This window comes from Argopecten irradians, chromosome 12 (assembly GCF_041381155.1).
Source record: "Argopecten irradians isolate NY chromosome 12, Ai_NY, whole genome shotgun sequence".
Lineage (NCBI taxonomy): Eukaryota > Metazoa > Mollusca > Bivalvia > Pectinida > Pectinidae > Argopecten > Argopecten irradians.
In genome coordinates, this window is record NC_091145.1 from 12,258,043 (window position 1) to 12,270,927 (window position 12,885).

The window sequence follows — 12,885 nt, forward strand, 5'->3', positions numbered from 1 at the left end:
AATCGCAAAGTTTTATTTTTAGAAGCCAATCAACGTTCCGCTTTCTCCAGTCCTCAGTATTCCAGCAAGGAGCGTGCGTATTCGCGCAAATTTATCAACTTTTCAAAAGAGAAGAAAGGTAAATCTCACAAACGAACAGAAGACACAGGTTAAGTAAGAAATATGTCGACCGACACCGGACCCCCGGCAAAGATGCAGAAAGTCGACGAGCCGATAGAGGTATCCGAAGGTGATCAGGGTCAAGATTTTGATGCAGATACACAAAAGGCTTTGGAAGATATAGACGCTTGTCAAAACGATATTGACGTTCTAAATGAGAAAGCGAGTGAGGAGATATTGAAAGTTGAGCAGAAGTATAACAAATTGAGAAAGCCTCATTTTGATCAACGAAATGAACTCATCAAAAAGATCCCTAATTTTTGGGTCACTGCAGTATCCTTTGTGTCGATTTTAACAACAACTCGGAATGTTCTTGGTGCGTTTTGGAGAAGAAAGTGGCCATGTTTTTAGAAGGGAAACCGACAATCGATCGGTGTCGCGAGTGAAAATTTCTAATCATATTTTATTGCAGAAATGGAAGTAAGATGTATCATAAGGTAACCGTGAAAACGATGTATGTTGATTTTTGTCTTTTTCGAACAGGCACATGTGCAATGTGAAAATAGTTCGAGACCCAATAAGGGAGATAATCAAGATGGAAAGTTAGGTAACACACTACTATTGAAATTCAAATTTTTAAAACTCTTAAACTAAATGGGAAAAGGCTCTGTCAACTTCAATAATGTACATATTATTATATCTTATAATGAGACAAAATTGCAAACATTCAATTTTGTTAAATTTAAAAAAAATATAAAAAACAGTAATATTCATGACAGTATGCCACTTATGAAAATTGAAAAGACTTTTATTAAAACATAGAAGAAAAAGAAGCTTTTGTCATAAATAAAAACTTTTTACGTTATTAAATTTTATGGCTTTGAAAAATTGCACTGATATTTAATATTGGCTATATCCATTTATGCATTATATATTTCATCAAGCAATTCTGTTAAACAGGTTGGGGACCATCCCGTATATGCAGGATAGTCCTGCATTTGAGTAATAGTCCTGTATTTGAGGGATAATTTTGTTACGCAAATGCAGGATTCTATGAAATGAAAAGTGATAAAGTTGATTTAAACATTGTCATCAAAAAATGGCATCATAATTTTTATATGGCATCATCACTAATACAACTTTCCACATTATTACTCAAATGGAAACAAATTTCATCATCTAAATGTTTGTAAAAGTCACAAACAAAATCACCTCTATTGCTTACTATGGGGCTAAAAATAGAACACATGTAAAAGTCAATCAACCATGACATTTGCACTAAATTTCCCTGATGGCTATACACTGTAGTCTATGGAGAGCACCTAAATTGTCACTTTATTACAAAGTGAGGTAATAGAATTCAATAGTTCATAAACAAATACATAAAGTTTTCAATTAGTTATATGGGTATCTGAAAATGATGACGCCCTTTTTTGATACAAATTTTTAAAACAACTTTATCCATTTTCATTTCACATAATCCTGCATTTGAGCAACAAATTTATCCCTCAAATACAGGACTATTACTCAAATGCAGGACTATCCTGCATATACGGGATGGTCCCCAACCTGTTAAAGGCCCTCTACTTCCCCCTCCCCCCCCAAAAAAAAAAAAGAAAAGAAAAAAACACAAATGCAGGATTACCTGCATAATCTATATGTAAACGATGAAGATTCATTTCGCAATTTTGCTGTCTGGCACATGTAATAAACATGCAGTAATGAGGATGACGCTGGAAACATAAGACAACTTGCATTATGAAAATTAAATTTTGATTAAATTAAAATGTTCAGAAGGTGATGATAAGCTGAAATATTGTATTAATGTTATGCTTATAACTTTTGTGACCAAATTTTTTCCCACCATTCACTGATTTGTCACCGGTTTTACCCTAGAAGATTTCTCTGTCAACCCCTAAGGTATGACGGATTGTACGCTATAACCTTTTGAGACTGAAGACAATTATGTGATGTCATGACTTCATGCGGTGTGGCCTTGGCGTGCATTGTCGATGACATCATCAATATCAACGTGCTGACGATGGAACCATGTTCATATCGTGATGAAAATGCTTCCGTTTAGGCTATCATCTCTTCTTTTTCTTTTGTATGGGGGAGAGGAGAAAAAGAATCCTACCTAGGGTAGGGAAAGATAAAGATTCTATTAATCAATCTTGTTTTACATTCCCATTTCATTTGATACCTGTGTGTATTTTGTATTTATTTGGTATCTGATAATAAATTATAACAGTCTGCGACTTTAAGCACTAGTCCGATGCCCATGACTAGTAATTTTACAGCCGGACTAGTGCCCATTGTAATGAACTAGTCCGATTGGACTAGTGGCTCCCCATTTGATTAATATCATTAAATGCTACATTTACAAGAGCAGTGGTCAATTGCATTTTTCAACACATTTTGAGTGCATTCTTTATGCGATTATTTCAGTCTGAATGCATCATTTTGTGAGAATTTTTGTTCATGAAAGCATCCAGACTGTAATTGGGGTAAAACAATGAAAACTGATCAGGACTGAATTTGAAGTGCTTGCCTTAAGCAAAATGGCTGTATGTATTTAATTTGGACTAGTGATTAAATAACTCAACGTTCAACACCAGGGCTTTTTCTAGGGTCTCTCAGGGGCCGATATTCGGCCCCATTCCCAATGAGATTTAGACTAGAATTTTCCTAATTTGATAGATTTTTTCCCAATCTGAAAATATTTTAGCCTGAAATTTTGTTTGCAAACTGTGTGAATTCCAGAAGTTTGCAAACAAAATTTATTTCATAATCCAATGAAATTAGAAAAATAGTGACTTCAATGCTTATAATTAATTTTCCAGGCTACTTTATAAAATAAAATATGTTTACACATACGATTCCATTGATTTTTTCCAAGGGATTATTTTTTCCAAATCAATACGCAACATTAATGTTTCTATTGTGACGTCACCATAACGTCGGGTTTCCACGCCATTCTCAGGATTTTTTTTCATCATTGAATGAAAAATATTATAAAATATTATATTTTTTTTCATCATTGAATGAAAAAAAATGAATAGCCAATCAGAAAGCCAGAAACAAAGAGAAAATTACTTATATATCTTTGAATTCCCTATATGATATGTTGTTAAAATTGGTTGTAATATTGTTTCAAAATTCATGCTTCATCTTTTCATTCCAAAGCATCCTTAACATGTATCTCAGTTTGTTAACCATCCACAAATTTCTGCCATCCTCGATGAGGAAGAAGAAGAGTGCTTACACTACCTAAACATGGTGAGTCGTGTAAATTGATGGTTTTCTAATTAACTAAGCTTTATATATACCGGTAATTACATTTATATATTGGGCTGAAATGAAAATATTGTTTGCTTGCCTAAACTCATTTTACCCACTTGAAAAACTATAAAATTCTAAATATTTCATTGAATTTTCATATAGAAATGTAATATTGTCTAGTAGTCTGAAATGTACAGTATACATATACACTTATACCATTGGAATACAATAATTGGTATACATTATTTTAACCCAAAAAAATGCTAAGGTTACAGAATTATTGTTGACCAAGGTGGGGAATAAGGAATTGGCTTTCACTTTCAGTTCATGAATTCAGTTATTAATAATGAGTTAGAAGTTAATAGAAAATAATGATAACATCTTAAAACAAGGATTTTCTCTTGCAGGTTGAAGTTGAGGAATTTGAAGATATCAAATCTGGTTACAGGATAAATTTCTCTTTTTCTTCCAACCCATACTTCAACAACAGTAGTCTGTCCAAAGAATTCCATTTAGCTACAACAGGTAAGTTTAATTACTGTGAATCCTTGAACCATAATACAGTGAAAAATGTATTTTCTTGTTACTAAAAAAAATCAGGTAGTTTGAAGTTCTCAACTAAACTTTATAATTAAAGTAAAGCAAATTTTTTAATTTTGAATTTCTACATGTGAAGTTTGATACATATCAAGAAATTAAACCTGTACAGGGCCCAGTTTCATGAATATTTCTTAACTTTAAGAAATTCCTTTATTTATAATTCTATGTGAAAAAGTAATACAGCATGAGATTTAAAGGAGGACTTTTTAACTTAGATTTTCTGTCAATTTTGTAATGCTTTCCTATAAGTTATATTATATAAGGAATACATGTACATGTATTCATGAAACTATGCCCTGGTTTAACATCACAGAATGAGCAAGAATTATCCTTAATATTCAATTGTATCTGAGAAAATGATGAAAACACACAACTCACTCTACACTTGTAAAGAGAAACATTTTTGATTGACACGTAATTATATAAATATAGTAGACAGAATATTATCTATATATATAGATAAACATGTATGCATGTATATATATGTCACTATGTATGGGACAAGGAAGTAATTCCAACCCTGTGGAAAAAACAAAATTGTCAAATTTTCGAGGCGATCTGCCCCTTAAGTTTATCGAGACATACAAAACGAACACGATGACATAATAGGATACGAATAGTAATGCGGGATAAAGTAGAGAAATATTAAACTATACAGCACAATGGAGCGCAATTTACCCTTCGGAAAGTGGCAGCCGAAGGCCGGATCTACAACTTGCCGAATAAAACCTAACATTGACTATATCTGTTTTTCATTATTGTGTTCATATATACTACCATTAATGCAAAAAAAACACTGTTCAATCCCTGTATACTTCATAGGTGACCCAGCATCCAAATCCACCAAAGTTGAATGGAAAGACAATATGGACTTGACGAAGCGCGCTCAGGCACAGGTCGCCAACAGGAAACGCAGACATGGCTACTCACGGACGTTTTTCCACTGGTTCCAAGACAACACTGACCCATCAGCAGACGATATTGCAGAGGTAGGTGATACTATTGTGTCTTTGTATATTACAGAGTTACTTCCCTTGTGGGTAGGTATCTCTTGTGATGTCATTGTTTTGTGAGGGAAACCCACATATTCTTCTCTGAAAGGTATGACATTATGCTTGCAAACACATGCCATCACAATCTATACCTATGTGCAAGGGCAAGTAACTCTGTATGTAATATGCAAATACAGAATACTTGACATTATGTAAAAGTCATGAATGTGTAGCTTTAATTAACCCACTCACGCCTGAAATTTCATTCTAAAATGGACTGTTTTAGTCCAAATGTGTCTTCAAGAGTAAATGAATTAGTGCATATATCAAAGTTCTATACGATTTTGTTATTGGTTCATTTGATTAAAATACAATTCTGATTAAGATCTTCAACTTCTATTTAGCACTTGAGAGTTCAATGACATTGCCTAATTAACAGACAATCTAATCTAACTTATTAAGTACTAATGATCTTAGCACTGATATCGATGGATTTAATTATCAGATGAATTGTTATGATAAATGAAAATTTACTGCTTTTTGCAAATCAACTTGCAATTATTTTCTATAAAGGTAATGTAGAATATATACATTTACTAGTATCATTATGCAGAAAAATAGAAATTAGTATTTGTTCCTTATATTTCATATAGAGTTGAAATAGCATGTTATTAGTAGGTTCTTTGGCCTCTTATTTCATATTTACAGGAATTGAATGTAATTATACATAATATAAACAGAAATTGAATGTTGTATATGATACATGATATTAACAGGAAAATGAATGTCGTACCGGATATAAACAGGAAATTGAATGTTTTACATGATATTAACAGGAATTGAATGTTGTACATGATATGTACTTTTTAGGTGATAAAGGATGATATGTGGCCAAACCCCTTACAGTATTACCTGGCCCCAGACATAGAGGTTGGCGAGAATGGTGTAGGGTAAGTTGAGTCTAGTCGATAATTACCATAAAGCAGGTTATTTCAACGGATATGATAATGTAACAATTTCTCTGGACGTTACTAAATTTGCTAAATTTTAACTGAAAAATATAAAGAAAAGTTGAATTATTATAATCTATTAAAAACAGATCACAAAAATTTAGAACTGCTGAAATTTGTTTTTAATCAAAATCGCGATAATTTTGATCTGCATAAATAACAAGTAATGCAGGGTCTACTCAGTAGTACATTTCAGGGCCAATATAGGACTTTATTCACAATCGAAATTGGCCATCCCAATTTGTGGCTAAATTTCCTAATTGATACTTCAGATTTATACTTTCTGTGTAGATATAGAATGACAAAAGAATTGTATGCATGATTGAATTAAAGCATGCTTACAAGACTCACATTTTCACTATTTTGGACTTAAAATTACTTATTCCAAAAGTCTATTGGTTATTTATGATTTATATTGTATTGTATACATAGAAATTGGAAAAAATCACGTCCTATTATAAATTTTCTATTAGATACCAGAATTTAGTATTTAAAAACATAATCTTGATATTTACAGTGACCATGACGATGAGAATGAAGATTCTGTAGTTGTATTGGGAGATGATGACGATGAAGATGATGAATTAGATGATGGTAAGAGGTTTATCCCTCCTCCCCCTTCCTACTCGATCTTTGCCCCCCCCCCTCCACCTTCAGTCAAAAAATGATTGAAAATGAAGTTGAGAAGTCTATCAGCACTTTCATGACTTGAATGGCTTCATTTCTTAACAGATAGTTACCAAAATTCACTGTGTATAGATAATCAAAATATCTTGGACATTTTGAATTTAGGGTGATTGGGTCAATGTTTCAATTATAATAACTATTCCGTCTTTATATATATTACAGAGTTATCTCCCATACGGTTAGGCATGATAGTGATGTCATCATTACGTGAGCGAAATTCACATCGTTTTCTTTAAAACATACGACGTGACGCTTGCTAACACATGGCATCACAATCAATACCCACCTGTAAGGGGAGATAACTCTGTAATATTTATGCAAATACAGAAAGCTGGGGATTATGAAGCAATTACCTTGGTCATAGAGCGCAGCTGTCGACCATTTAATTAAGTGTCATTTATCTCTCATCATTAACTTTACTAAGATTATAATTTGGTTCCACTTTGACAGATGAAGAAGTATACCAAATAGATGATGATGACGACGATGAATTAGATGAAACAAATGGTTTAGGAGAAACAATAGATTCAGTTGAGGACGAAGAAGGTAAGACGGTTTTTGCCAGGCCTTTGTAGGGTCCGGTAAAAGGACCCATTCCCAATTGAAAAATATAGCACTGCATTTTCCCAAATTCAGTCAAGATTTTCCCACTTGTGGTAAAATTAAGTTAAAACCTGCAAATGATGTGAAAAGCTACGACAATAATATAGATATCTTGTAAAAGTTGAAGGCATTTGGCAAAGATCATATATTTTTCCCAGAACTTTCCAAATTAAAAATGTTTTGATTAAATTTATACTTTTTATATTTTCCAAATTTTGAAAAACACCGTTGATAATTTCCAAATTTTTACTTATGGTCAATTTCCAAAAATAGCTGGCAAAAACCCTGTTAAATATTTCTGTTTTGTTTATATCTGTATGATGTAAATGAAGGCTACAATATTGACAAATCTGTATGATGTAAATGAAGGCTACAATATTGACAAATCTGTATGATGTAAATGAAGGCTACAATATTGACAAATCTGTATGATGTAAATGAAGGCTACAATATTGACAAATCTGTATGATGTAAATGAAGGCTACAATATTGACAAATCTGTATGATGTAAATGAAGGCTACAATATTGACAAATCTGTATGATGTAAATGAAGGCTACAATATTGACAAATCTGTATGATGTAAATGAAGGCTACAATATTGACAAATCTGTATGATGTAAATGAAGGCTACAATATTGACAAATCTGTATGATGTAAATGAAGGCTACAATATTGACAAATCTGTATGATGTAAATGAAGGCTACAATATTGACAAATCTGTATGATGTAAATGAAGGCTACAATATTGACAAATCTGTATGATGTAAATGAAGGCTACAATATTGACAAATCTGTATGATGTAAATGAAGGCTACAATATTGACAAATCTGTATGATGTAAATGAAGGCTACAATATTGACAAATCTGTATGATGTAAATGAAGGCTACAATATTGACAAATCTGTATGATGTAAATGAAGGCTACAATATTGACAAATCTGTATGATGTAAATGAAGGCTACAATATTGACAAATCTGTATGATGTAAATGAAGGCTACAATATTGACAAATCTGTATGATGTAAATGAAGGCTACAATATTGACAATCATGTCATTCGACTTCATACTGTAAACCAAATTATTTTTGCGGATACATGATATTCGTGTTTCGTGCCTAATCTTTTTCGCAGCAATTTCCTTTTGTGATTTGAAGTAAAATGTTCAGTAGTACTTGTAGCTGAAGCTAAATTATTATGATTTATTTTCCCGACTTGTTATTGTCTTGAGTAATACATGAAAATATGTTGGTTTGCAGTATCGGTAAGTTAACCATGTTTAATGTGTCAAACCTGAATCACTGTGACCAATATTTTAACTTTTGACTTCTATCATAGACTATCGATTGTAAGATTTATGGTCTGCATTGATTTAGATGGTCACAAATATCTTTAAACATAGTGTAGATAACTTAACTATTTTTAAATACTGATTCAAATGGTCACAAAAAGCTTAAAACATAGCTTAAATATCATAGTAATGAAAACTGAATGGGGGTGGGGGGGCGTTAATAACGAAACAATCATAACGCATTGTTGACTTTGTTTCGGTTTAGATGACGATGATGACGTAGAGGTGCTAGGAGAGGATGACGACGATGATGATGTAGAAGCTTTGGAACCAGACGAGGGAGAAACAAAAGGAGAGTGATGTCATAATCGTCATAGAAACACCTCAGTGCTACACCAAGGGATAATCACCCGTCTATAACTGTGGTCCTGTCTCTCTGGCATACGGCATGTGGCTGTGGAGTAGGGCGTGTCGCTGTGTGACAGGGGGGGGTGGTATCAGGGGAAATTCATAAGAAAAACAAACTCATCATGAAGAAAGGAATTTTTAACCTCTGACAGCTAATCATCATTTTGTTAACAATCATTCACATGACTGCTGTATATTTTGTGCTTCTTTTGTGTCTCATATGCTTAAATGTTGGATCTAATTCTTGTACCTGCATGTTATGTGGACCGCTTACCTCCGCCTTTCTGTTGCAACACTTTAAATAAGTTTCTGTAAATTTAGAATATTATAATATATTATTAGAGTCATTAGAGCCTATATTTTAGACAAGCAATATCGTAACTGATTAGAGTTAAATTTTGCTGTAAATATTGCCTATTACTTTGATTTCTTGCAATATGTTTTTCTTACTTTCTTCAAAGTAGAATCAGTCCATTTGATTTATCTCTACATTTGTGAAAGCTTGTAAGGAAACTATCTATCAAAACATTTAGGTTCACCAGTTTGAAATACCATCTTCAATATATGGTATCTTTATTCCTTGGTGAAAAGTAACATTGACTAATGAGTCCATAGTAGCTCTGATACAAATGTATGATATTTAATTAACGGCTCTCCACCTCAGGGCCATGGTGGTGATAAAGGTCTTTGATACTTCACACGGACCTTTCATCTCAGGGCTATGGTGGTCAACTGGTCAAGGTCTGTGATACTTCACACTGACCTTCCACTTCAGGCCATGGTGGTCAACTGGTCAAGGTATGTGATACTTCACAATGGCCTTCCAACTCAGGCCATGGTGGTCAACTGGTCAAGGTATGTGATACTTCACAATGGCCTTCCAACTCAGGCCATGGTGGTCAACTGGTCAAGGTCTGTGATACTTCAAACTGACCCTCCACCTCGGGCCATGGTGGTCAACTGGTCAAGGTCTGTGATACTTCACACTGACCCTCCACCTCAGGCCATGGTAGTCAACTAGTCACACTGACCCTCCACCTTAGGGCTATGGTGGTCAACTGGTCACACTGACCCTCCATCTTAGGGCCATGGTGGTCAACTGGTCACACTGACCCTCCATCTCAGGGCCATGGTGGTCAACAGGTCACACTGATCCTCCACCTCAGGGTTATGGTGATCAAGTGGTCAAGGTGACTGATACTTCTAACTGACCATCTACCTCAGGACCATAATGGTCAATTAAGTGTTCAAGATGTCTGATACTTCACACTGACCATTCACCTCAGGGTCATGTTGGTCAAGTGGTCCAGGTATCTGATACTTCACACTGACCCTGTACCTCAGGATCATGGTGGTCAAGTAGTCAAGGTGTCTGACATTGTGCTACTTGCCTTTTGCCTATATTAATATGGCAACAACTCCAGAAACTTTGATCCCACATATCATTTACAAGTCAATTTTTCGAGTGATTAAAAATAATGTTTTTGATTTGATTAATCAAGGCTTTAGGAAATTGTTGGAATAAATGTTCACATTTTTCTCATGTTCTAGCAGACATTGTTTATAACGGCTAACATTTAAAAATCTTTATCCATACATTTTCATACTAAATACTGTTTGCTAAACAATAAAACTGTTATGAATGTTTAACACAGATCATATAATTAGGGCACAGTATCACTTGTAATCCATCTCTTTATTGTTAAGATTGCTTGCCATGATTTTTTTTTTTTTAGTCAGAATGAATAATTTTGTTATGTTTATTTTTCATTGTTACACAATTGCACATCAATCACCAACTTCTTGTTTGATTTCCATCTTTACAAAGAAGATATCTCCAGGATTTGATCCATGCTTGCATTGACATAATGTGAATGAAATATAAATAATTTTTTATTTATTCTATTTTTCCCTTTGGATTTCCATTAATGAATTGTCTCCCGTACATGATTTAAATTCTGAGTCTAACTTGATTTGCCATCTTCTACTTGTGTAATTTCTGAACTCTAGATTTGTAGCCCTTCTCCTTGAAGCTTGAAGATCTTGTGTTAAGATTTTCTTCTTAGAAGAGTGCAAATCCAGTTTTAACCTTAAATGTATCTATCGAGGAGACATGATACAGATATCTTTCATGAAAGAAGGAGATATTTCTAAAAGAATGAATTACACTGGTATTTGTTTTTATATGAGAAATATAAAAACGATACATGCTTTCTCCATGAAGGGGCATTTTCAGATTTTTTTAAGCCAAGCTTTGAGGCCCATTGGACAACAGTCATGAAATATGTTTATTTACATTTCATAAAATGTATATGAAGCAATGTATATGTGGTGATCATTAAATTGTTTGTAAAAATTTAAATTGTGTAATTTTAAATCTTTGTTTATATGACAAAAAAATATGAATAGTTGTTAGTGTTTGAACATAGTTAGTTAAAGATTCTTGAACCAATTTTGGTGGTTATGAAACATGGTCAGGATTTTACAACAAAACTATTTGACATATTCATACGAAATAATTCTACTTTTCATAAGGGATAGTTATGTGTTATTCTTTGTTGTTTGTTGTAAAATATTATTGAGTGCATCAATGTTATTGATGATATTTATCAGGAAGTTTTTTGTAATATTTTATATAGTAACTTTAAAACATCCTAATTCTGATAAATGTACAATCATAACTGCTATAAAGGACACCTACCTATAAAGGACAAAAAATCATCAACACATTTGGTGCAATTCAGTATTTTATTGACCTCCATGTAAAAGACACCTGTCTATAAAGAATGTAATCATCAACTCCATAAACTTCACATAATGTTGTGGTTGAACCTAACCGTGTTTCATAAACACATGTAACTATGGTTCAAAAGTAAGACCTTTCCTCCTTGTTTGTTGCTTCAAATATTACAAATTGTACTATACAAGTATTCATGTTATTCTATCCTGTATTTGTAGAGTTAACTTCCCTTGTGGGTAGGTATTGATTGTGGCATGTGCTTACGAGTTTATCTTTTTTTTCAGAGAAAACAATGTAAATTTTCATCACCAAATAATGACGTCACGATCAATACCTACTCGCAAGGGCAGATAACTAGTATACAAAGAATATTCTTCAGAAGGAAACATGGATCTATTTGATTTGTGTTCTTAACCAATTATCCAAAATATGTCAAATATTTGTTTCCTTGCTCTTCCATTAAGTTGTCTTTTCCTTTCTTGGATGTCACAAGATCCAATACTCTGTAAATTCAAGTGTCAGAAATACAATTAAGTATAGCCTTTGGAAGTACTTCAGTATCACTACTGATGAAAGATCTCAACAACAATAAAAGGATAAGAAAGAAATAATATTTCTCTTTTCTTCTTCTTTCATTTTAAAAACAGTTGAACCTCATCAAATTGAACTCATATATAGTCCCTATTTCATTTGATTTGTTTGTTGGTCCTGGCTAAACTGTTAACAACAAATTCAAGTACCATATTAGACCTAATAAAGGCCCAGGGTGGTTAGAAATTTGAAAAATAAAGGGGTGCTTAATAGGACCTTATTTGCGTTAATCTTTCACAGTTATTGCATAAGTCTTTTAGAGTAAGCTATTAATCATTAATAGAGAAACCTATGAACCGGTAGTTTTCATAGTTTCAGTCTATATTGAAGTCAACACAAGTGACATTGAGACCTCAAAAAGGAGGAGGGGCATTTAATAGGTCGAATATGATAAAATAAACTTTAACATTCTCTTATTTTGTTACCGGTACTGTTGACTTGAGTTAATGAGGCTGAATCGTATTAATAATGTTGCACCACTGAGTCGGCTCTTTACTGGTACCTCATTAACCGAGGAAAATGTTAATCTGCCTGCAGCAATGGAGATTGACCGATCGCCAGGTGTGCTATAACCACTCCTC

At 33.3% G+C, this 12,885-nt stretch overlaps 1 protein-coding gene across 1 annotated transcript; it reads left to right on the plus strand.

The window, feature by feature from the left end:
- The first annotated feature begins 41 nt into the window (after positions 1 to 41).
- On the plus strand, positions 42 to 12,324 carry LOC138336111 (protein SET-like). Its single transcript, XM_069285419.1, has 8 exons — positions 42 to 432; positions 3,307 to 3,378; positions 3,789 to 3,906; positions 4,804 to 4,970; positions 5,844 to 5,923; positions 6,501 to 6,577; positions 7,121 to 7,216; positions 8,831 to 12,324. The coding sequence occupies exons 1-8, from the start codon at positions 163 to 165 to the stop codon at positions 8,923 to 8,925; spliced, it is 975 nt and encodes a 324-aa protein (XP_069141520.1). The 5' UTR covers positions 42 to 162; the 3' UTR covers positions 8,926 to 12,324.
- The last annotated feature ends 561 nt before the right edge of the window (positions 12,325 to 12,885 follow it).

Bases quoted from the DNA above. Each gene is read 5' to 3' on its own strand.
- LOC138336111 (XM_069285419.1), top strand. From the start codon at position 163: ATGTCGACCGACACCGGACCCCCGGCAAAGATGCAGAAAGTCGACGAG. The intron at 433-3,306 runs GTATCCTTTGTG...CATGTATCTCAG, and splicing joins CTAATTTTTGGGTCACTGCA to TTTGTTAACCATCCACAAAT. The intron at 7,217-8,830 runs GTAAGACGGTTT...GTTTCGGTTTAG, and splicing joins TTCAGTTGAGGACGAAGAAG to ATGACGATGATGACGTAGAG.